Source organism: Zosterops lateralis (assembly GCF_965231275.1).
Source record: "Zosterops lateralis genome assembly, chromosome: 20".
NCBI lineage: Eukaryota > Metazoa > Chordata > Aves > Passeriformes > Zosteropidae > Zosterops > Zosterops lateralis.
Window position 1 is genome coordinate 9,065,897 of NC_139780.1, and position 25,140 is coordinate 9,091,036.

General features: G+C 48.9%; 1 protein-coding gene across 1 annotated transcript in view; it reads right to left on the minus strand.

Annotated features, from left to right (window-relative positions):
• The window catches only part of COL5A1 (collagen type V alpha 1 chain), a 152,324-nt gene that overhangs the window by 390 nt on the left and 126,794 nt on the right, over positions 1-25,140 (minus strand). Inside the window, exons 42-65 of the mRNA XM_083876033.1 lie at positions 24,311-24,418; positions 23,703-23,756; positions 22,947-23,000; positions 22,663-22,770; positions 22,488-22,541; positions 22,296-22,403; positions 22,114-22,167; positions 21,668-21,775; positions 20,015-20,068; positions 19,818-19,871; positions 19,083-19,136; positions 18,591-18,644; positions 17,837-17,944; positions 17,392-17,445; positions 17,241-17,294; positions 16,664-16,771; positions 16,161-16,214; positions 15,446-15,481; positions 14,657-14,710; positions 13,292-13,550; positions 12,858-12,970; positions 10,971-11,039; positions 6,224-6,457; positions 37-3,097 (exon numbers count right to left, since the gene is read on the minus strand). Coding sequence (XP_083732159.1) covers positions 2,951-3,097; positions 6,224-6,457; positions 10,971-11,039; positions 12,858-12,970; positions 13,292-13,550; positions 14,657-14,710; positions 15,446-15,481; positions 16,161-16,214; positions 16,664-16,771; positions 17,241-17,294; positions 17,392-17,445; positions 17,837-17,944; positions 18,591-18,644; positions 19,083-19,136; positions 19,818-19,871; positions 20,015-20,068; positions 21,668-21,775; positions 22,114-22,167; positions 22,296-22,403; positions 22,488-22,541; positions 22,663-22,770; positions 22,947-23,000; positions 23,703-23,756; positions 24,311-24,418 — 2,154 coding nt within the window. The 3' untranslated portion in view covers positions 37-2,950. The remainder of the gene's footprint in view (positions 1-36; positions 3,098-6,223; positions 6,458-10,970; positions 11,040-12,857; positions 12,971-13,291; positions 13,551-14,656; positions 14,711-15,445; positions 15,482-16,160; positions 16,215-16,663; positions 16,772-17,240; positions 17,295-17,391; positions 17,446-17,836; positions 17,945-18,590; positions 18,645-19,082; positions 19,137-19,817; positions 19,872-20,014; positions 20,069-21,667; positions 21,776-22,113; positions 22,168-22,295; positions 22,404-22,487; positions 22,542-22,662; positions 22,771-22,946; positions 23,001-23,702; positions 23,757-24,310; positions 24,419-25,140) is intronic.

Genomic DNA, 25,140 nt, shown 5'->3' on the forward strand with positions numbered 1-25,140 from the left:
GATGGGTTTGGATCGTATTTTAGAGTTTTTCTTTACCTTTAAACACTCCCACTGCTCCTCTGATGAAGTTTCCAGGCTCCACAGGGCAGGGGGGTCCTGGGGAAATCCCGCTGCAATCAACTCCAAGAAGAGATTCACATCACGGGGGTTTAGGTGGAAACAGTAAACTTGATTTATTGAAAAAAAAAATCTATTACATTTATTCCTTTATTACACAGGTTTAAAATATTTAAAAATAGCTCTTATGGGCATTACACTTAAATTTTATGACATGTTTATTGGACTTTGAAGAAATGTACAATATGGCATTTGACACTATATTTTAAAAAGGGCCTTTACGTACTAAAAGTTGTTTGTTGGTTTTTTTGTTTGTTTTTTTCCATAGGTTTTATTTTTTTTCTTATCAACATTTGTTCAAGTCAATATATATTAAGGGGAAGGAGGGAAATAAAATTACACAAAAAAGAAGGTCTGCAAATACAAGTAGTAATTTTATTGCAATATACCGTAGCTAAGTGGTCTGGGGGGGATTGGAACAGTTTGGAGCTCAGTACAATTACAACACTGCGGAATTCAACAGAGGAAACTTTTTAAATTCTTTTTTCTTTTTTTCTTCTTCTTCAAGCAGATTAATCAAAGGGAAGGAAAAAAAAAAAAAGAAAAAGAAAAAAAAAAAAAAAGAAAAAAAAGAAAAAAGCTCCCCTTGATGAGAAAATTGAGAAAATCGAGACCAGAATCCCATGACCTGGGCAGACACACAGGTGTGGACAAAAATCAGGATATGGCTTTGCTGGGATGTGCAACCTTTCCTGCCCCTCCCGCTGGTGGTGCAGCTGAATTCCTTCTTTATTATCCTAAATTCCTTTTCACTGCTCTGCTGTGGAGTCTGCAGTTCTTAGGGTAGCACCTTTTGGGTTTTTTTTTACTGTTTTAATTCCCTTAAGCGGGGAGAGAGCAGAGGAGCAGAAGGGAGAGGGATGGACACGGCTCCTCCAGGCCTCCCAAAGCACCACTGGCACTGCTGCTCCCTCCCTCCCTGCGATGCTGCTGCTCTCAATTTGGGCAGGAGGGGGGAAAAGACACCAGACATAGGCTTTTTTTCACAGTAAATGGGATGTCTTTTCCTTCGTGGTGGAAAATTCCCCTGGAGCTGAATTAATAAGAATATTAATAATAATAATTATAATTTAAAAAAAACCCAACCCCACCTTGCAGCAATTATTTTCCAGCTGAGAGGCCTGAAGAAGGAAAAAGAGGAAAAATAAATGGTACAAGAAGAGGGTTTGTCAGCACTTTGTGAGCCGTGGAAGGAATGAAAAAATAAAGTGGGAAGAGCAGGAGAATTGCAAATTCCCGGGATTGCACCCCCACGGCTTCAGGACACCCAACATCTACATTAAATTAGCACCACAAACGTTCAGCCACTGAGGACAACCTGCTCTGCTTCCCACTGGGAAAAGGTATGGAGATCTTTCAGGAAAATCAAAAAAATTAAAATAAAAAAATATAATAAAAAATTGTAGGGACATTTAATGCTTTTTTTGTTTTTTCTACACGGGCCCATCCAAGGAAGGAGAGGAGCAGGACTGGGACAGGAGAGATAAGAAGGTGCCATGCATTTATCAGCAGCCAAAATCTGCCTGAAAGTGCCTAAAAAAAAAAGCCAAGTGGGAGATTGGCCAGTGGCAGGGTATCCCCAGTGTTGTGTTAAAGTTATCAGATAGCACCACAGAGATATGTAAAAATAACTATAAAAAGCACCTTTTTTCTTTTTTTTCTTCTTCTTTTTTTTTTTTTTTTTATTCTTGATATTCAAAGAAACAAATGGATTTCCCCTGCCACTGGAATCTGCCACTGGGAATGGATTCAGGTTTAATTTTTATCGTTTTAAAGGAATGCTGAAAGAAAAAAAAGAGAAGAATTAATTTAAAATAGGAGCATTAAGCAAGTGGATGAAAAGGCAGAGATGGAATGCAGATCCTGCTTTTAGATCAAGGGATTTGTAGGAAATTTGTTTTAAAGAGAGGCTTCGATTTGCTCATTTGGAAAGGGATCTGTGCCTCAGGGGGCTGGTTTGCTCCTCATCCTGGGGGTAATTCCAAGATCCCAGTTTGGGGCTGGGAAGAGGCAGAGGTGGGGACAGGAGTCTTCATTCCCAGCTGGGATCTCGGCTGGGATGGGGTGGCTTTAATACAGACAAGGTCGCTGGCATGGCTGGAAGGCGGAAAACATTCCCAATAAAACACGACACAAATATTTACTCACAGACATACAAAAATAGAAGCACCTTTAAGACAACGGTAAAAAAGAGATGCCCGGTGTGACCTTGGAGTCAGCACTTTGGAAAACGTGGAATGAGGCGAACTCAGTGGAAAACTCTGGGATTGGCCATGGCATCTCCTGGCTGGAGCTGATCCAAACCTCATGGAAGGTTCCTCTTTGAGGAACTTCAGGTCCAGGACTGCCGGGACTTCAACATTGAGCTGGACACGAGGAATTTCAAGTTTTTTCCATTTTTTTTTTTTCCTTAGGAACAAACAAAGGCTTCCTGACGAGGAGGAGAAGAAGAGGAGGAAGGAGGAGTTTGCTGGAGGTGGGCTCAGCTCGGTGGCAGCAGCGGTGGCAGCAGGGACAGGGCCAGGTCTCCTTGTGTGGCTGTCGGTCATGAGATTCCAAATCCATCCTGGGAATGGCTGAGAGGGGGCACACAGGGGCTGGGGCCAAACCAGGGACACAACAAAATAGGTGGGGAATGGGGGAGGACAAAAAAAAAAAAAAAATAACCCATCGCTGTCCAGTTTCAGACCGTGCACGTGACGAGGAATTCTTTTTTTTCTCCTTTTTTTTCTCTTTTTTCTCTTTTTTTGTTTTTAATTAAACGGCGCAATGAGGTTACGAGGTTGCTCATTTGGAGACTAGGTTCAGGTGGCTCTTTTTTTTTTTTTTTTTTTTAGCCCAGGAAGCAAGCTGGTCCCACCTCGAATCCAAATTTCTGTGCCGCTTCTCCGAAGTCATTGAACATGATGTCGACTATGGGGACCTGCTCCACTTTGGGCGTGTTGATTTCCAGGATGGTTTTCTGGTAGCCCTTCCTTGCCTGGAATTGAGGGAAAGAGGAGCTCTGAGGATGCCTCCAAGCCAACATCAGCACAACTGAATCATCAGCCAGGGAAATATACAGGCTGGAAAATATATATCTTTTTACAGAAATATATATATATATTTAAATTAATAAATATAATTTAAATGTTATTTATTTAATTATTATTTATTTTTTAAACAAATAAATATCTTTTTTACGGAAAGGGCAATAAAGTATTGGAATTTCAGCCTGGGGAGGTGGTGGATTCACCATCTCTGGATGTTTTTAAGAAAAGTGGATGTGGCACTTGGTGGTTTAGTTGAGGTCAGGGTTGGGTTGGACTTGATGATTCCAGAGGTATCTTCCAACCTAATGATTCTGATTCTGATCACCACTCTGCTGGGAATATGGGGTTGGTTTTTCCTGGGAATTTTGGGGCTCAAATCAGAGTCACCATTACCCAAACAAATTTATTTGCATGTTTAACATATGTGCCCTCAGGTCACCACCTGAAAAACCCTCGGGAGATGCCCAGACCTTGGAGCAGAAGCAGATCACGACACTCTAACTCTGCTCCAGCCCATTTCCAAGCTGGAAATGAGAGTCTGGAAAAATTGTGGCTGTGTGGAAGAGTTGTTTTCCCTCCCCCAGGACACGCCTGGCTTGTTGAGCAAATGGGAGAGATTTAATTTGAATATATTAGTGAAAAGATCACATTTAAAGTTTGATGGAATTCACAAGGTGCTGCTGTCTTTTTATCATGCCTGGTGGCCACGGAGTTCTTTCCAAAATATAAATAATTATCAGAGGAGCAGAAGTGCCCCCCGAGGGGATACAAAGCTGCACAAACAAGAGAATTTATGGAGCAGCTTTGGGCTCTACCTTTCCCTGTGGTTTTTTTTGTGGCTCAGAAGAACAGGCTGGAGCACAGCTATGAGAAAGGGCTGGAAGTTCAGGAAAAAACATATTCAAATGATGGGAAGAACATCAGGGTTCATCCCCACAGGGTAAGGCTCGATCCTGGACTTACTAAGGGTGGAAAAGACCTTTAGGATCATTCAGTCCAACCATTAACCCAGCACAGCCCAACAGCAATTGGATGGTTGTTGCACTCACTCCCAAAAAAGAAGTAAAAGCACCTCTAAACTCCTGGTGGAGTTCTCTCAGTTCCTAACAGCCTTTTTATGGGTTTAAGAGTCAGACCAAAATCATCTTTAATGTAGAGAATCTATTGTAAACCCCAAACTCCTTCAGGTAAACAGATAAATCTCAAATATCTTGCCCGTGCTCTGGGCAGCACAGTCTGCCAGGGCAGCAGATTAATCCAATTTATCAGCCCAAAAGGGAGAGGTTTTCAGGAGGTAAACCCACATTAAAAGGTGCAATATGTGGTTCTCTAGAAACCCTGAGATCCAGAAGGGGAAGGGTGGAGAAGCCCCCTTTCCCCAGGGATGTTCTCTCAGCAGGAGAAGTGAAAAACTTGAGGATAAACTTCTCCTGAGTGTTTCCAGGAGGGGGCTGGATGGCCTTTCCCTCTCCAGGAATGCTCTGGGCAGCACGATCTACCAGGGTAGCACATTAATCCAATTTATCAGCCCAAAAAGTAGAGGTTTTCAGGAGGCTCATCCACTTTAAAATGTACAATGCGTGGTCCTCCAGCACCTCTGAGATCCAGAAGGGGAAGGGAGGAAAAGCCCCTTTCCTCAAGGATGTTCTCTCAGCAGGAGACACAAAAAACTTGAGGATAAACTTCTCCTGAGTGTTTCCAGAAGGGGGCTGGATGCCCTTTCCCTCTCCAGGAATCTGTTAAAAGTTCTGATTTTCCTCATTTCTCCATCAGTAAAAAAAATCAGTTTGTGCCAGAACAGATTTCAATCTCAAATTACATAAATTACATGAGGGGCTTTTTCTGTCAAACATCTCAATCTTTCTGTCCCGTGGGCTCTGAGTGCTGCAGTTCCAGAGGGTGGGAATTATGCATGTTTTTACACCAGCACGCTGGGGCTCAAAATAAATGCAGGCAGCACCTGCTTTGCCAAATTTTTATCTCCTGAGGGCAGAAATTTCAGAGTTTAAACCCAAATCAAGCATCCAAGAGGAGTTGGAGGAAAAGGGAGGATGTGAGGCACCTTTGGAAATCGTGCACCCCATGAGCAGCACAGCCCAGAGCCTTCCTGGGGCTGCAAGAACAAAAATTCCAACCAAACCCTCCCTGCTTGGCCTCCTGGAATTTCTGGAGCAGTCAAAAATATTCTTACCAAACCCTGCAAATTTCCTGCCCAACTGGGCACCCATCGCTCGTTCCGCCCCGTGTGAGGAACTGGGTGAGATCAAAAGCACAGGGAGGCTTTAAAGAGCATTTTTAGGCAGATAAATTGGATTAATCAGATTAATTTGGCAGATAAATTTGACTCCTGGAGGTGCTGCAGCTCCCCCTGACTCCGAGCAGGATCACGGAATGCCACGGAATCATTTATTTCCAACTTAGGGAAGAGCAAGTTGATGTTAAGGACAACCTGGAAATTTGGGGGTGATCTGGAGAAGACTGTGCTGGCCAAGCAGGGCAGGGGACAGAGGTGTCACCAAGGTGTCCCTAAGGTGTCCCGAACGTGTCCCTAAGGGTCTCCAAGGTGTCCCCAAGGTGACCCTAAGGTGTCCCCAAGGTGTCCCCAGGGTGTCTCCAGGGGGTGTCCCCAAGGTGTCCCTAAGGTGTCTCCAGGGTGTCCCCAAGGTGTCCCTAAGGTGTCCCCAAGGTGTCTCCAAGGTGTCTCCAGGGTGTCCCAGGGTGTCCCCCAGGGTATCCCAAGGGTGTCCCCAGGGTGTCCCCAAGGTGTCACCAAGGTATCCCCAAGGTGTCTCCAGGTGTCCCTGGGTGTCCCCAAGGTGTCCACAGGGCATCCCCAAGGTCTCCCCAAGGTGTCCCTGGGTGTCCCCAGGGTCTCCCCAGGGTGTCCCCAAGGTATTCCCAAGGTGTCTCCAGGGCATCTCCAAGGTGTCCCTAAGATGTCTCCAGGGTGTGCCCAAGGTGTCCCCAAGGTGTGTCCTCAGGGCATCCCCAAGCTGTCCCAAGGTCTCCCCAGGCTGTCCCCTGATGTCCCCAAGGTGTCCCCAGGTGTCCCCAGGGCCAGGGCGCCCACGCACCGCGCAGCCGTCGAGGGCAGGCCGGATGTAGGGGTTGTTGTCGTAGGACATCTCCTCGTCGTTGGAGCCCAGGAAGCGGATGGCCTTGTCGTAGCTGTTGGTGGTGGCGTCGTGCCAGGCCACCGACTGGTAGCAGTTGTAGGTGACGTTCTGGCGGGCCGAGGCGCTCAGCAGGCGCAGGAAGGTCATCTGCACCACCCCGATGGGGTTCCCGTCAGAGTCCACGTAGGAGAGCTGGAGAGGGACAACACTGCACAGTGAGGGACAGGGGACACAGCCAGGGGCTCTGAGGGACACCGGTGTCACCAGTGTCACTGCTCCTGGGGTTCTGAGGGACACCAGTGTCACTGCTCCTGGGGTTCTGAGGGACACCAGTGTCACCAGTGTCACTGCTCCTGGGGGCTCTGAGGACACCAGTGTCACCAACACAGTCTGCTCCTCAGCTTGGGCCTCTGAGGGACACCAGTGTCACTGCTCCTGGGGGCTCTGAGGGACACCAGTGTCACCAGTGTCCCTGCTCCTGGGAGCTCTGAGGGACTCAAGTGTCACTGCTCCTGGGGGCTCTGAGGGACACCAGTGTCACCAGACTCTGCTCTGCTCACCCAGGAATTTTTGTTCTCCTGCTGGATGGGGTGAGGGTGTGAGCAAAAAAAATTAAATCTAATGAGGGCAGGGCAAAAAAAAAAAAAAAAAAAGCCGAAGGATTTCAGCCCTGGTTTTTAGAGGGTGGAAATTTGGGGCTATGTCTCATTTTACGCCAATATTGAGTGTATTTCTCCAGCTTTTGAAGAGGAGAGAAGGTGAATTTCTGTGAGGGCTCAGGGCTTTATTTTCCTGCCCTGTGTGACATGGATTTCTGGCTGCTGGGGGTGTTCTGTCCTGCACACCCCGGGGTATTCCCCTTTTGTTTTTCCTGGGCACCAAACCCTGGGCTTTGAAGCAATCTTTGTGCTGCACCTGCAGCAATCCTGGCCCTGCTGATGAGGACTGGGAAAATCCATTTCCCCTGGCTGGAAAAGCTCTGCTCAGGTGAAGGGAAAATGGATTTGCTGCCCTGTTGTGAACACAGACTGTGAATCCCAGCTTGGCACACTGAGATTGGTTCCATCCTGCCCTCCAGGCTCCTTTTTCTCCCATGCAGGAGAATATTTTCCTGCCAATAAAAAAAATCATTGAAACCCAAACCCAGCACTTGGGGGATTCAGGACTTTGTGGGACTTTCCTGGCCCACAAAATGAGTTTTTTCAGGTATGAACTGGCTGTGCTTGAGGTGACATCTCCAAACCACTGCTCTGGATGGACTGAGGATTCCCTTAGAGCGTTTCTTTAGAGACAACCATGAAAAAAAACAAAACCACAGGCACCCAACCAGCGTGGATTTCCTCCAGGTACCACAAACCCTCGAGCTGTGGTGCAGGCTGCAAACAGTAGAAGAGATTCATAACCACGATAAAAACCACTGAATTCAAAGAGACAATCCAAATAAACGAAGATACCAACCGGTTGTCAGGACGCTGCTGCATGTCCTCCTGAGAGTTAAATGTGACTGACCACGAGAGAGCCACGCATGCCAGGAGGAGCTACCACAAAACCACCAGCACGTGGAAGAAAAGGGGACAAAAAATAATGCCAAGAATTTGTCAAACCCCCAGTGTGGCACTGCTGATCTGCAGGACCTTCTCTGATTTGGTTTTATTTCAAATCAATGTTTGCTTTGCAGCCTGGCTGTCTTTTAAGGGGTCTTTTGTTGTTTATATTGTTGATTTTTTTTTTTTTTTTTTTTTTTTTTTTTTAGTTTATGAATTATTTTGTGGATGGGAATTATAGCATTTTGAGTTGTTTTATGTTGTTGGTGATGTATTGTTGAAGTGGCAATTGGTATTTCTTGGGTTTTTATTTTTCCTGTGCAGGTTTTGTGAAGCCCTGTCCCAGCTTTGCAACTGGAGCTGGTTTTGTGCACAATTTTTTTTTTTTTTTTGCTCACTTTTGGCAAAAAAAATGGAATTCTTTCCTTTTTTCTCTGTGCTGGTAGGTGCCAAATGGCTGGGATGGGATGATGGGATGGGATGGGATGAGGTGGGATGAGATAATGGGATGGGGTGGGATGGGATAATGGGATGGGATGGGGTAGGATGGGATGATGGGATGGGATGAGGTGGGATGTGATAATGGGATGGGATGGGGTGGCAAGCCTCAGAGCTGCTGGGAATTGTGTATAACACACAAAGGAGGGAAGCAGAGGAAAACATCTGTAAGCCTCTTATCCCTCTAAACGCAGCTCGGCTGCACCTGAGGGGAGGTAAGGAATTGGCTCCAAGTGCTCTGTAGTATTGATTAATTTAATGATGGTGTGGGAGCACCAAACCCAGCTGGTTTGGTTGTATTTCATATTTCCTGCAGCCCTCTTACTTCAGGTGTGTGCAGAAGAAAGGCAACATCAGCCCAGCTGTGCTATCCCAGGGTTTCTGTGGAGCCCCTGGCAGCACTGGAAATCCTCCCCTCAGCTTTGGGGGCCCCCAAAGGTTCAGCCCCTCAACACTCCAGGACCTTCTCCATGGAGTAACAGGAGCAGAGTTGCAGCCAGAGGGGAAAACTCAAACTCCTTTGGACTCTGCCCATCCACACACAAATTTCAGCTGATTTTGGATCCACCAGGCAAATGTCTGCTCAATTTACCAATCTCATGATTCCAAGTACTGACTGAGGCAAAATCAGAGCTAATATTAAAATAAATAAATGAATAAACAAATAATTAATAAAACTTTTATGGCCTGTGTGTTTGACTGTTTGGCGGTTTGCTTAGGTAAGTTTGCTTCCACATACTGGTGGCTTTTTTTTATTTTTCCAAATAGAAAAAGCAGAACAGGGAAAAAAAGAAAAAAAAAAAAAAAAAAAAAAAGAAAAGAAAAAAAAAAAAAGGGCAGCAAGAAAATGACAACACAAAAAGATGGATCAAAGAGCTCCAAGTAGCAGCAGAAATGTTTTTTTATTCTAAAAAAGAATAAGCCCTAAGCTCTAGGCTGGCAACTGAGCCTCTAACAGAGCTGGGAAAAAAGAGAAGCAGGGGAGATGGAGAAGTGGAGGTACTTGGAACATTAACTGATGAAGTGCTCTGTAATTAAGCTATGAGTAGCTGCCCTCCAAGGAGCCACGAGGCTGGAGCCTTGGCTTTGCAGCCTGATTTGATGCTGCACAGCAGCCCCAGAAGCCGCGTCCTCCTCGAGGGCAGAACCAGAGCAAAATGTGGTTTAGTGGCGATGGAATGCGGCCAGTGTGGGAAACAACGCAGGGCGAGAGTTGTTTGCCCTTTAAGGTGGAAGTTGGGGCATTGCAGGATAAAAAACTCCCTGCCCTGTGCCCCAGTGGGGCACAGCAGAGCCTCTCCTGCCCCTGGGAGGGTTGGGCTTATCCATGGGAGATTTGCCTGCTCCCAAATTCTCCTGGTTTGACTGAGCTCGTTACTGATTCTACAGGAATTGATGCACTAGGGGGATTGTTCTGTGGCTTAAAACACAGACCTGACATCCCTGCCCAGGGCTGGCTCTGTGGGAATGATCTCCCCACAAAGGGGATGTCCCGTTACAGGACAAGAAACCAGAGCTTTTCCTCGTTTGTGCCTTGCTGACATCAAATGTTGTTTGACCTTAAATCAGCTCTTCCTCCATGAAAAAAAAATAAATCCTTAATTGTGACTCATTCAATTTCCTTTCCACTAGGCTGGGCTGGAAATCTTCCTTTAAATAAATGACTTTGGTTCTCCCAAGCTCCGGGGTCAGCATTGGGAGTCCCCAGTGTGGTTCATCTCCACATGGGAAATAAAATCCATCCCCTGGGGCAAACCTGTCCTGGAGAGGCCAGAGCTGTGCAGCTCCATCCCCTGGGGTGGAACATCATCATTCCAGGGATCTCTCAGCTCCTGGGGAAAGGCTGCACTGCTGGGGGACACCCAAAATGGGGACACCCAAAACGGGGAGTGATGAGGAGACAGCAACAGCTCTCTCTGTGGGATGGAGCTCTCCCTGTGAGATGCAGAATTCCCTGGGGGATGCAGCACTCCCTGGGGGCTGCAGCACTCCCTGTGGGATGGAGAATTCCCTGGGGGATGCAGCACTTCCTGGGGGATGCAGAATTCCCTATATGGGACTGAGCTCTCCCTGTGGGATGGAGAATTCCCTGTGGGATGCAGCACTCCCTGTGGGATGGAGAATTCCCTGGGGGATGGAGCACTCCCTGTGGGATGGAGAATTCCCTGGGGGATGGAGCACTCCCTGTGGGATGGAGAATTCCCTGGGGGATGGAGCACTCCCTATGGGATGCAGAGCTCCCTGGGGGATGGAACACTCCCTGTGGGTCTCAGAACCCCTGCAGGGCCCTGTGCAGACAAACCTGCCCCGGGGTCCCCCAGGACAGCCCCGTGTCCCCTCCTCACCCCGGGCCAAGCTCAGCTCCCACATTCCCAGACTGGAACACAGCCCCTCCAGGGCTTTGGGGCCTGTCTCAGTATTCCACCTTAAACAATTCCAGGAGCTGGGAGGGAGGGTTAGTCCAGCATGCAGAGGGCAGCAGCGTGGCCATACCAAAGCAGGTGAAAGCTCTGATTGAGGGCCAGGGTTAGCCACTTACCAAGGACCCCCGCTTGTATTGACTATACCATGTGGAAGGCTGTTCTTTGGGCCAACGAGCCATTTTACTCTGTAAAATATGACAGGGGGTTAAAGGAAACTGCCAGCACCAGGATGCCTCTTACCAGTTTACCCCGCTTGAATTCACTGAACCACGAGCCTGGGTTTTCCTTGGGCCAGGAAGTAATTCTAGCCTAGTTTGTGGGAGGCAAGGAGGGAAAGAGAAAGAAAAAGAAAAATCAAAATTAAAAAGGTGACTTTCATTCCAGAGTCTGCATGTCTTATTGAAACTGTCCAACTTGCTTTAATATTTTATTCTTTTTTTAACTTTATACATCAGTAATGAGAGCAGGAGGTGGCTCTGAAGCTGAGGAGATGCAGTGGGTGCTGCTCTGCCACCAGCCTCCTTTGCCAAGGCCTCTGCCTACTGGGAACTTGGGATCCAGCAGTGGCAGGAAAATTCAAAGGAAAGACAGAGAGGGGAAAAGGAAGCATGGATGGGAAAAGGTGCATTGATCCCCGTGTGGAGGGCAGTGCTGCTGCTGGAGAAGCCTGGTGCCTCTCTAATGCCAAATCCAGGTGCTGTGGGGCTGGGAAAGGCAAAGGATGTGATAAGGAAAAGCCTCTGCCTGCCCTGCTGTGTTTGAGGTGCTGGACACACAGGATGGAGCTCCAGGGTGACACAGGGGGCGGCCTGGATGAGCAATCAGCCACCAGAGCATCCTTAAGGCAGCCCCAGCTCAGCAGCTGGAGCAGCTTTTAGAGTCAGAGCACAGGGAAGGAGCTTGGCTGCTCCCTCAGCCTCACACAGCCCCCTCGGTTGTGCTGGAAATGTCTCCAAAAACAAGAACCCAGCTGCAGGTGACTGAGGATTGTCCTCCCCTTTGCAGGACAAATCCCTCCCTGCTGAGCAAACCCTGGTGGTTGTGCTGGGGGAGGGATGAAACTCTGCTGTGGCTCCTCACAAACCCACACTCAGCCACCACCCAGGGCTCCCTCTGGGTGGGAGCAGCTTTTTCTTATGGATCCCAGCATGGAATCTGTGCTTGAGCAGTGCTGCAGCTCCACAGAGCCCCTCACTGAAGCAGCACAGCAGGAGCTCAAACCCCTGCCAGATCACGGCCAGACTGTGCTTATGGAGCTGTCAAATTTTGAGGAAAAACACAGCACACTGATGCAAAGGAAGAGGAAATCCATCTCCTCTCTAAACAGCCCCAAGAAAAACGCAGGGAGGATTTATGTGGCGTGTGATTTGTCCTGTGCTGACACACATTTCTGGTGGATGAAATGCAGCAGGAGAAGGGCTCAGCTTTGTCACAGCTGGAGCACAACTGTGACACTGGCACAGCTCTCCCCCGGGCTGAATTTGTGTTGTGTTTCTGCTTGGCCAGTGCCACAGCTGGTCCCCAGGCAGAGGAGGAAGAGCAGCTCTGGAAAACAGAGTGCAGGGATACAGGACACAAATGATGGGTCTGGCTGAGCTGAGAGCATCATTACACAAATAACTTCATCAGCCTTGTGCAGGGAGAGCTCTGAGCCTGCCTGCAATCATTTAGGATCATTTTACCCACAAGGAACAACAGGAAAAATGACAGGAGGTAAACATTTATCTGCTCTGCCTGGAGACACAGGGAGAGGAATCAGTGGTGCTCAGGCATGCAGGCAGTGGAGCAGGGCTGTGGGAGGGAAGGAGTTAAACAGAGCTCCCAATTCCTGCACCAACACACACCCCTGCCTTGGACAGCAAAGTTCATAAAATTAAGGTTTTGGCATTTGTTATGCCTGGGAAATCATCAGAGGTTTGTCCCCAAATCACAGTTTAAATCTGATTTTCTCTTTGTCAACACATTATTATTTTAGAAGGTAATGTTGTGTAGCAAAGGAACTTTCTGGATCTTTGATCCTTCCTTGGTGCTGTTTAAACCTCCTGAAATTGGCTGTCTATGAATATTCCTATCAGGAAACCATCTATCACCAGGATGGAGGGGAGAGCAAAGGTGGTGTGCACTTACTCCTTCAGATTTCTTATCAGGGAAGATGCAGGTCTCTCCACCAGCTGTGAAATTACAGTAAACTTTGAAAGAGTCCCTGGAGCACCCTTGGTTGGGATCAACCCAGTATTCACCTGGACGAGGGGAGAGAAGGGAAGAAAGGATCAGGTCAGAGGGCTCTTCCTCACCTGGGATGTGCCACCTCTCATGGGTTATTAGTTATATAGTTTTTTATGTAGTTTTTTAAAAGTGGCCATGTTCTGGTGCCAGCTGGAGAAGATTTTTCATCCCATATCCTCATTTTTAGAACAGACTGGAAGGGCTGTCCAATGACACCCAGTCTAGCTCTACACATTCCTTCTCCACTCCCCAAATTCCTCCTCTACCAGCCCTCACTGGGTTGGAAGCTGGAAAACTCTCAGAAATCCCTGAATTCCCCTTATCCCGGCACACACCATCTGGGAAATCTGGGTGGCACAGCTGCAGGTCCTTGCAGGTGCGTGCTGGGTTGTGCTGAGTGCCCAAGGGATGCTTCATCTGCTCGATTTCCAGTTTGAGGGAGTTGAGGGAGCCGAAGATCTCCTCCATGCCGTCGGCATAGTCCATGTAGTTGTCGGCATTGCCGTCGTCCAGCAGCTGGCTGGCATCAATGTTCCTCCTGGTCCTCTTGGCAGCCTGGATGGGCAGGGGCTGGATCACTTCTCCAGGAGGACCCTGATTATTTTTGGGGGAAAAAAAAAAAAAGGCAGAATGTAGTAACATCTGTGGACAGTGGGGACAAGGAACTCTGCAGAGCTGAGATATTCTAGAAACACGTGGGTTTATTACAAGGGTCGTGGGTAAAGAGGGCTTTGCCTTCAGCCACCAGCCTGGGCTGGAGCAAAGCGCCAAAAGAGAGAAAGGACAGAGAGTAGAAGAGAACTAAGGGGTAGAAACGGGGTAAGAGTGGGGAGAAGAGAGCAAGCAACAGAGTAGAGGAAAAGGGGGAGAGGAAAGAGAGGACAAGAGGGCAGAGGGGCAGGAGAAGAGAAGAGAAGAGAAGAGAAGAGAAGAGAAGAGAAGAGAAGAGAAGAGAAGAGAAGAGAAGAGAAGAGAAGAGAGAAAGAGCAAGAGGCAAGAGAGAGATCACCTTGTTACAATCCATTCTATCTCTTTTTGTGTTGAATATTCTAATTTACAGTGACCAACCCGTGCAGGATACAAACCCTACAAACTTTGCATGCAGCCTATAAGAACTACTACATTACCATGTCATTTTATATTCTAAACTTTAAAGACTACTTTTCTTATCTGTTTTCTCCCTGGTACCTTTCCTGGCAGGGTGGAAAGTCGACATTCCTGACTCCTTTGGTTTTCCTGTCCTTCAACCCATCTCCAGCTCATCACCGTTTTCCTCCCTCCCATGCCTCATCTCAAAACTGGCTTTCATTTCTATTTCATTCACAGGTTTTACATCTGCAGTATTTCTTACCAGACAATCATATCCATAAGTCCTTCCTGTCCCATCTTTCCCAACATCAGAACTTCTCATTCCATTGGGAAAAGGAGAGAGATGGACAAAGCAGCAACATCCCAAAATACACGATGGAAAACACCCATGGATGGTGCTGATAAAACCTCTGGCTTCAACATTTTCCACCTTCCCTTGTCCTCTTCTCATTAATAACTCCTCCCTTCCCACCCCCAGTGTCTCCAAGAGATTCCAACCCGTTGCCAGGACTGCCAAGGAATCTTTGCCCAGAGGTTTTTCTGCTCCCCAAATCCCAGCACCCAGGAAGTCTGAACCTCATTTCATGCTTCACCTTATGGGTTCTACTTACAGGAGGTCCTGGGGGTCCAGGAAGACCTGATTCACCCTTTGGACCTGTGAGACCCTGGGTGGAAAAACAAGGGAAAATCAGGGGTCACTCAGGGGAATTCAGCTGGTACTTTTATCACACCCCAAACATTTTTAACTGTGCCTGAAACTTCATTTTGGTCCCTTCAGGCACAAAAGAGGAGTCTCTCCCTGCACCCGCATTTCAAGAAAATGGTATTTTTGGTAATTTTTGGTGTTTAGGCAAAAGAAAAGATCCAACACCTGGAGCTGCAGACAGATTTTTCTTATGCTTCCTACAGAATGCACGAAGTGCATAAAATCCTTAACTCTCCGAACCAATCCAACTGTTTTGCAAGTCAAATAAAATCTTCAAATTAATAAAACATCGAATTCTGGGTGGCAAAAAGACACCTAAGAAGTTGCCCAAAATTTTTTTTTAGCTGCCTGCAGAGTCTCATTTCTCACCGAGTTCTTCACTTTCCAGCTTCCCACCTCCCGCTCTTCACGGGCTATTTTTAATCCCCTGCACTCTCCAGCAGCAGCTTTTCTGCTCAGGAACAAGCACTGCATTGCTCCTTGTGATCTCTGCTGCTCTGCTCTTCAGGGAAGTGCAGTGGTGGCACAGAAACCTTCCCCAGTTATCATCCCTGGGCTTAGGCAGCCTGGACAGGCAGAGTTTGCTAAGTCTTCTCTGCTAACTGAATTAATTTTACTGGTGAGGGGAGTGCCAGCATGTCCTACACTCAATAAAAACCCCTCAGCCTCCTCTTTTAGCTGTGTCCATACTCACTGATGAGCCTTTAGCACCTTTGGGACCAGGTGGACCCTGTGGAGAGACAAATACAGAAAGGAGTCAGTTCATTTCCAAGCAGAGAACTCAGGGATTTTTTTTTTTAATTTACTCTCTTTCTATTTTTATTTTCCCCATCCACTCGAGCTGGGTGTTGCTTTTATTTGCCAACAGATGAAAAGGTTTTGTGGCAGAGCTCCACACTCCTGCCCCAGTGGGGACTGGGAAAACTGCTGGGTGATTGCTGGGGCTGATCCCAGCTCTGTATTCTGGACACTCAGCTGGGTGCAGCACGAGGCCTTTGTGCATCCAAAAAAGTGAGAAAAAAATCAGCAAAAAGGGCAAGAAACCCCCGTGGGATTGTGGATATTCCAAAAGAAAAGGGGAGGGAAACAGAGTGGGATGATTTCCCTGTGCCCACCTCCCAACATCACTTCCAGCACTCCTGGAACACATCCAATTGTTTCTTAAAAACCAAAAAAAAACACCATGACCAACATCTTCCTACAGCCAGGGCTGTGCTGGGGGCACCCAAGTGTCTCCTGGGGGCCTGGGCAGCTCCCAGGGAATCCCAAGGTCACTGACTGTCACCCAAGTGGCTCCTGGGGGCCTGGGCAGCTCCCAGGGAATCCCAAGGTCACTGATTGTCACCCAAGTGTCTCCTGGGGGCCTGAGCAGCTCCCAGGGAATCCCAAGGTCACTGACTGTCACCTACCGGTAACCCTGGGGGCCCTGGAGGTCCGATGGGTCCAGAGGGACCTGTGATACCCTAAAAGAGAACACCAAAATAATATGGATTTGCAGTTCTGGGTTAAAAATTACACATCCAACCCCTGCTCTGAGGTGAGCACTCAGTTTTGGAGGATTCCAGTCCAGTCTGGAGCTTTAGCACGTTTTTAGAGCATGGGCAAAGAAGCCAATCTCATTTAGGCTCAACACTTTTAAAAACCAGCCCTTTGGATGAATATTTAATGGCACCATCCCTCCAAGCCTATTCAGCTCTTTCATATGACCCTTGGGAATCTCCTTCCTGCTAAAATGGGTCGTTTTGGAGCAGATCCATATGTCACACATAGAATAAACCACATTAATACAGAAAACATCCCTCACAGACTGCCAAGGATCTCCTGCCAGGGTTGCCCATCCCTGCTGTGCTGCAGCTCCTCGAGGGTGCAGTGCTCCACAGCCCATTCCAGGAAGGTTTTATGGGATATTTACCTGCTCTCCTTTGGGTCCTGCTGAGCCCTGGGGGCCTGGGAGGCCTCTGTCACCCTTTTCTCCCTGCTCTCCTGGCGGCCCAATTAGTCCAATTAAACCTGGGTGACCCTGGGGGAAAACAGCAGCTGTTAATTAGGATTTCTAATTGGAGAGAGCAAAGACATTTCTCTAGATTCAGCCCCAAATATCTGAGCGAGGTGAGAGCAGTTTGTAGCAACCCCTGACACGTGGAAGAGGCAGAGGAGAGCAAAACAGGAGATTTTTACAGCAGAAAATGCTACAAATATAGAAAAAAACTCTGCATTGGAGCTGCTCATTCCCCGGGGTTATATAAATAGATAGAGATGACAGAAATGTTTATAGGGTGGAGAACCACCCCTAAAATGGGCTCTGCACCTCCACACTCACCCACAGCTCGCCCCTTGGGGACAGAGTGCTCCAGCTCTGCCCTGCAGCTGTCACTGGGGCTGGTGACACTCCCCAGCCTTGTCCTGCAGCTCCCATCCCCTCTGCAGTGCCCTCTGTCCCCCCACAGCCCAGCAGGGACCAGGCAATGGGATCCTGGGTGGATTCTCACCTTCTCCCCTTTAGGACCAGAGTCTCCTTTCAGACCAGGCAAACCAGGAGGGCCCTTGGGGACACAGAGGGAAAACAAAAGAGGCAATGAATTTGTGTCACACTCATTCATCCCCTTCAAAACCCCCTGGGATTGGCTGCTCTGGACATACCATTGGGCCTGGAGGACCATCAGGGCCAGGAGATCCCGGGAGACCTTGTTCACCCTGTAAAAGAAGTGCAATTCCCTCGTTCCCAGTCACAGCAGTGCTCCCAGCTGGGAATATTCTGATCCTTCACCTGTGCCAGGGAACCTTTGTCCTGGCTTTTCACAGATGGCAAAAGGATTTATGTTCCTTCAATGCTCAAATCTCTGCTGGAAAAGGGACTTTGTGGGTCAAGGAAAATCACTCCTGGAGAGTGACTGGAAGACCCAATCTTGGAATCTTGGGAAGACCCAAGACTCAAATGAAACATGAGGGAGATGATCTTCACATTATTCCCATGAGTTATCTGCTGTCAGGCATTCCAGCACTGACAGAACACTGGGAAAAGGCACCTTCCAAGCAAGTGGGGCACAGGGACAAACCTGGGCTTTCTCCAACTGGGAATACTCACGACTGGACCAGGAATCCCACGGAGGCCATCGGGGCCAGGCTTCCCTGGAGCACCTTGGGGACCGATGGGCCCCGTCTTCCCAGGGGGTCCTTCCAACCCAGCTTCCCCCTGGATGAAGAGGGAGGGTGTTGGATTTGCGTTGGCACATCAGATGGTTTTGTCAGATGGTGCCAGAGTGGATGCAGATCCGTGCAAAGCACACAAAACTTTCTGCTCCTTGATTTTCCTGCTGCTCCCTCCACCTCAGGCACTCTCCAAACTCCTTCAGTTTCCAGCCTGGCCTGAATTCCAGCAGGAGCCACCCTTTGGCTCTGAGCTCTCCTGGGTTTAGGGACACCCATCCATGCATGGACACCCCTCCCCTGTGCTGCCACAAGGGGATCTGTAATTTCCAATCCCATTTCCATTTCCCCAGCACTCCCACCCCAACAATCCCAGCCCATTAAGGCCGTGTTTGCCCTGGGAAAGGACACGGGGCCGTGCACACCCCGTTATTTACAACACATTCAATTGCCAAATATAGCACTTGGATGTTTCAAACCAAGGAAAACATTCCCGTGACCTTACCAAGCCCTAATTATCTCCACAGAGCTTGTTAAGGGCTGAAACATAAGCTCAGCTTTGAGGCCAGTGGCTCCAAATTCAGGCTAATTTGTTGTAACACGCAGCAAAATCAACTCCCTGCCTTGGCAGAGCGAGATTCCTCTTGGAATATCAAGGACACAGCACAAGTGAAATCCCATTCAGCTCTTACCTTGGCTCCTTTCTCTCCTTGCCTTCCTTCGGGACCAGCTGGACCAGGAGGGCCCTAAAGAAAGCCCAGAATAGATGGAAAACACAATCAGATCCTGCTGATCTGCAATGCTCCGCTGGAATTAGCAAAACGATGCTCCAGCCCCAGGGAAGGAGACAAAATGGAGACAAATATCCCTGAAAAGCTTTTTAAATTAGCTCCTTGCTAAATGAATCCCTGGGTTCTGCCAGCAAGGCAGGAGGAGCAGGAGTGCCTCATCCTTGGATGTTCTTTGGGCTGTTAACATCTTTAAAAAAAAAAATCCATGGGATTTGCCTGGCAGCTTCCCATCAATTTCCAACGGCTGGTGGATGGTGCATCATTTTAATTTTTTTAATTATCGCATATTTTACACAGTATTTACACAGCATTTATCGTAGGCTTAGTAATATGAGTTTTAAACAGTTAATATAGGAATGTATTTGGGAAAATCTTCCTGAACAACCAACTCACCCTTTTCCCAGGGGGTCCAGAGGGGCCTGGCTCTCCTGTGGGCCCAGGGGAACCCTGCAGGGAGAGAGGGGAGGGGAACAAGCCATGAGTGTCCCACGGGGTGTGGGAAAGAGCAGCCAGACCTGAGCCAGGCTCCTGAGGTTGTGCCAGGAGAGCTCCCAGCCAACACCTCCTCAGGCTGCAGGGGGGATCCTGGTTTAGCCCTTCCCGCCATGCAATGCCAGAGGGCTGGGAAAAGCTGAAATCAAAGCCTTGGATGCTGTTTTTCCAGGAGGTGATTTGGGCTTTCAGGATGTAGTGCTAAGTCTGGATGGGGGATAAGATGGATGGGGGTGATGGAGGGATGGATCCATGAATGGATGAGGGATGGATGGATGGATCCATGGAGGGGTGGATGAGGGATGGATGGAGGGATGGATCCATGGATGGAGAGATGTATGGATCCATGGAGCGATGTATGGATCCATGGATCCGTGCATGGATGGATGGATGAGGGATGGATGTACGGATGGATGGATCCATAGATGGATGGATGGATCCATGGATGGATGGATGGATAAAGGATGGATGGATGGATGGATGGATCCATGGAAGGATGACCCAGGAGGGAATGAGATCCTCAATGGGCAATTCCCACTGGGAAATCCTGTTGGGAATGAGAGGCTCAGTGTCCCTGGAGCTGGCACAGAGCCGTGGGCACTGTGGGGAACAGCTCTCATTTCCCCAGGTACTCACAGTCTGTCCAGGTTCACCGTCATCACCTTTGTCACCAGGGGGACCATCTTGACCCTAAAAAGGAGGGAAAAAGGAACAAGGAGGTGTTTGCAGGGTGTGGATGGAGCTGAGCAGAGCCAGGGGAGCTGCTGGGAATGAGCAGCACAGTCGAGTTTCACCACAGGAGGAGGAGGAAACTCTGTGAGACCAACACTTACAGCTGGGCCAGGCTCTCCAGGAGGACCAGGGTCACCAGGGAAACCAACTGGGCCCTGCAGAGAGAGAAGAATATCCCCAAGTCAGAGATGTTGCACCTGTGACAACACGGGGAGCCACCCAATGTGTAGGAACATCTGTGGACGGCAGGAGAGGGAACTCTGCAGACCTGAGACACTAGAGACATGTGGGTTTATTGCAAGGGTCATGGGTAAAAGGGCTTTGCCTTCAGCCACCAGCCTGGGCTGGAGGGATGCCCCAAAGAGAGAGAGCAAGAGGGTGAGAAGTGAGAGAAGTCACAGAGGTGGGAGGGGTAAGGGAGGTGAGCGAGGTAAGAGAGCGAGGTCCTTGTTACAAACCATTATATCTCCTTTGGTGTCGAATATTCTAATTTACAGTGACCAACCAGCAGATACAAGCCCTACAGACTTTGCACACAGCCTGTGAGAACTGCTATATCACCATATCATTCTGTATTCTAAACTCCAAAGGCTTCTCTCTTATCTGCCTTTTCCTGGATACCTTGGTGGGGGCTGCACCCCTGGGTCCCTTGGTGTCCCTTTGTTTGTTATCACTCAACCCATCTCCAGTTAATCACTGTCTTCCTGCCTGCCATGATCACATCTCAGAGCTGCCTTTCATTTCTATTTCACTCACAGGTTTTATATTTTCAGCATCTCTTGCCAGGCCAATCATATTTGTAACCTTTTCCTGTCTCATCTTTCCCAACATCTATGGAGTAAACCCCAAATTTCTACAATCACAGCCCATCTTTGCAGCTGCAGGGTTTCCCCCCTGCCCCAGCCAGTGCAGATCTGCATCCTGACTGCCACAGCTCCAAAGGCAACACTGGGAGTTCCATCCCAGTTTTTCTGAAATCCTTCGAGCTGGGTGACAGCAGAATCCTCCCAGCTTTGGGGATGTGAGGATTGGAAGGTTCTGCTTTTCCAAATGCGTGACATTTTGCCCAGGAGGAGCCTCTCAGAGCATTTAATGACTGAAACACTTCACCATTCTTCCCCATACAATGTCTGTCGGGTGCTTCACATGATTCCACAAGCAGCCTTCAACCCATCACAGAGATCCCAAACCCCATCTGTTAGGAGGGATGACTAAACTCCTCTGCCTCCTCTGCTTCTCTGTGCCATCTTGCCTTATCTCATCATAAATTTCAGGCATCAGAGGAGCCTGGGAGATAAACCCTGTACCATTGTCCCTGGGTAAAATCAGCAGAGCTCCACTGGCTGCACCAGAGCTGTAGAAATCAGAGCTGGGTGTGCAGGTACAGCTCCCAAATCCCATAAATCTCTTGTTTTGGAAGCTCTGCTCTGGTGCAGAAGACCTTGGAAAGCCATAAACACCATAAAAAGCCATAAAAAGTGACCCTCCTGCAGCTCCTCTCTGTGGGGTGAGATTCCTGATAGCCTGCACAAAGCACTGATAACTCCAGGATTTCTGGGAAATATGGAACAGAGAGATCTTTCCCTCATCAGCACCCTAAAGAAGGGGGCTGAGATCATGGATCACCAGAGGGGCAATTCTGTGGTTAGGAAACTATTTTAAATTCCCACAGATATCCCTGGGAACATCTTTTTGTGCAGAAATCTCTGCTGGCAAGGCAAGGCAAGGCAAGGCAAGACTGAGGGGGTACTTACAGGGCTGCCTTTGGGGCCATCATCACCTGGTGGGCCTTTGGGGCCAGGTGGACCAGCAGCACCAGAGGGACCTGCTTCTCCCTTTTCACCTCTTTCACCTTTAGGGCCCTGTAAAGGAAAAAAAATTCTATTATCCAGGAAAAAAACCCCAAAACCAAAAAAAAAACCTTACTGATCTTTAATCAATTCTGAGCAAGAAGCTCTATTTGTGTCTCCAAACACAAGGACATGATTTAACAGTCCCTTCCCACCAGGGCTGAGTGGTGCTCGTGGTGTTGAGCCGTGGGCAGCCCAGATTTGGTGACTAAACGTGATCCTATAAATACCCGGGAACGTGGCAATGTGTCATCGATACCCAAATCCAGGCCAGGGCTGCTGCAGCCCCTGCTGTCCCATCCTCATCCTCATCCCCATCCTCACCCAGGCCTCTCCCAGGAGACACTTACCGGCAGCCCAACCTCTCCAGGGAGACCAGGCTCACCAGATTCCCCAGGTTCACCCTGCACAGGGAAAAAAAAGATAGAAATATTCACATTTCTGCAGGGGGATGAGCTTTCTGCTGGCACAGCAAAGGCACAGCACGAGTGCTGCAGCAAACTCCTGCTTCAGGGTGGTCAGGGTGTTTTACCTTCTCTCCAACTGCACCAGGATTCCCAATTCCTCCAGGAGGACCCTGTGGACCATCAGCCCCTGGTGGCCCAGATGGACCTCTGGGTCCTGGTGGGCCTGGTGGACCCTGAGGGAAAAGGAGGACAGATTTCAGATGGGTTTCTCAGAGCAATGCCAGTGAGGAAAGGAAATAAATCTGGAAGGGCCTTACCATCTGCCCAACGTCACCTGTTTCTCCCTTCTCCCCAGGAGGTCCAGGCAGGCCCTGTGGAGGTCGAATTTTAGGAATTTTATTGAATCTGATCCTGCAGAAGGATGAGTTTGAGCTGAGAACATCTCAGCTCTCATCACACCCCTAAACCCTCCCTGGATGGTGCAGAATTTACCTGCAAGCCCACGGGGCCGGGGGGCCCGGGGAAACCTCGGGGTCCTTCGTCACCTTTCTGACCAAAGAGTCCCTGCTGTCCTCGGGGCCCGGGCTCTCCATCTGCTCCCTACAAGGAAAGGCTCTGAACACCCCCAGTTTGTGTGGGGCCACACAAACCCCATCCCACCAGCCCCTGCTGGTGCTGGGCAGCAGCAGTGCCAGGCAGGAATCGTGCCAGGGATTCACAGGAGGGGTTTTTTTGGGGAAAAAAAGGGATTTCTGCTGATAGAGGGTGATACTCACAGCTGGGCCAGGCTGACCAATTGGACCCTGAGGACCAGTGGGGCCTGGGGGACCCTGGCACAAAAAAGGAAATGTCAATGTTAGGAGCAGAGTGACAAATTCAGCTGGAAAAGGTGAATTCCTTCAACACAATCTCCATTAAAACCATACTAATTCCCAAAAAAGAGCTGGAGAACAGGGTCAGGTCTCCCTGGACACGCCAGCATTCCTCAGCCCTGGTGCCAGTGGAGAGCAGACACACCCAAACACATTTCTGCTGCAGCAGGGCAATGGCAGCATTCAGCCCTAAATCCTGGGTAACTCCTGTTCCTCAGGCTCTGGGCAGCACGTTAAGGGTGTGGAACTGGAATTACCACAGGAACTGGAATTACCACAGGATTACAGGTTTGGGTTGGAAGGGACCTTTAAAAATCTCCTGGTCCACCCCTCTGTCATGAGCAAAGACATCTTCAACTAAATCAGACAGGGAACTTCAGCCAAAGGCCCAACTTTGATGGCAACATTGCTCATGTTTCACAGATATTTCCATGCTAAGTGGGTGATGTGGAAATATCTCAGTGTTCCTGGGAGCTAGAGGCTCCCACTTGAGGCTCTCACTCTTGTTTTTGTTTTTTTTTACATCATGTGGGTATTTGATGAAGCAGAGAAGATGAATCAACATTAGAAAACGATATAAATTTAATTTTCTATTTCCAGCAAGTCACACAACGAACCAGGCTCAAGAGCAGCAGCTCCAGCAGAGTCCCCTGCACTCACCTGCTCCCCTTTGTCACCTTTGCTGCCCTTCTGTCCAGGCTCCCCAATCTCACCCTGCAAAAGAACAAAGGGACAACCACTTTAATTAATCCAATTAATCCCCCACCACTTCCACATCTCAACATCCCATCCCTGTGTGGCTTCATCCTCATCACAAATCCCACACCAGATTTGGGCTGAATTATTGCAGAGATTTGGCCACCCCAGGTGCAACGAAACCCTTTTCCACCCTACAATTCCAGGCCATGCAAGAAGCTGCATTTTGCAGACCCTTTGAGCAGCCACGAGGGGTTTGGAAACATCCCAGCTGATGTTTCCTGGGAATCCTGCACTCCAGAGAGGCCACAGGAGAGAGGGGGCAAAGGGAATTAATTTGGAGATGCTGCATCTGTGGGCAGGAACCTGCCACAGGTTTGAGGGAGGCAAACTGGATTTCAGGGGAATTTAGTGGCTGGAAGAGCATAGGGAGCCCCATCTGCTGCTGCTCATCCCTCGGGACTGTGAGTTCCTTCAAAATCCTCCAGCAGCACATCCCACCCAACTGCGGCATGCTCCACGGGGGAAACATTGCCCAGCCCCTTGTCAGAGTGATCCCACGCTGTCCCCACCTTGTCTCCATCCTCTCCAGGAGGTCCCACAGGACCTGCTGGGCCCGGCAGTCCCACGGGGCCCTGGATGCCATCCCGGCCAGCCGGACCTTGGGGACCCTTCTCCCCCTGGAAGCAGAAAAACACGCGGGTCAGCTCTCCAGTACAGCTCATTAAGGTTTTATTCAGCTGCTAATGACTCCTGGCTGGATGGGCAGGAACAGCAAAGCCGGTTCCAGCTGATAATTCATCTGTGCTCCTTGTCTGAAACAAAACTTCTGTCTTGAGGGATAATGAAAAGAGCAAACAAATGTAAACAGTGAATACCCAAATCGCAGCTGCAATTTCAGTGCTACAGCAATGTAATCTGATTTAATCTGAACCCTCTGCCATCGCTGTCTGGATGACAAACAAGACCCCAAGTAATTTTTACTCCCACAAGGCAGTTTTTGCTGATTCTGGTCCTGGCTGCCCCAGCTGTCCCTGCTGCTCCCTCCCTGGCTGACCCCCAGCTAAGGGGGGTTCTCAGGAGGCCCATGCTGAGATTCTGGACAAATAAAACCACCTGAAGTGAATAAACCAATCTCTGCATCAACATCTACTTGTACTCCTTTGAGCAGGAGCCTTCAATCAAATTTGTTTGTTTACAGGAACTGAACAGTGAATATTTTTTCCACTTTTCCTCGTCGGTGATTGAATTGCATCCGAATCCTGGGCGCCTCTCCTCTAAATAAATTAGATGCCACATAAATTGCCTATTCATCCCTGCCCTGACTGACACATCAGTGTAGGTACTCAGCACGACAGATGTTCCTGAAACTGATTCACCAGGAAATTCTCGCCTCTGGATT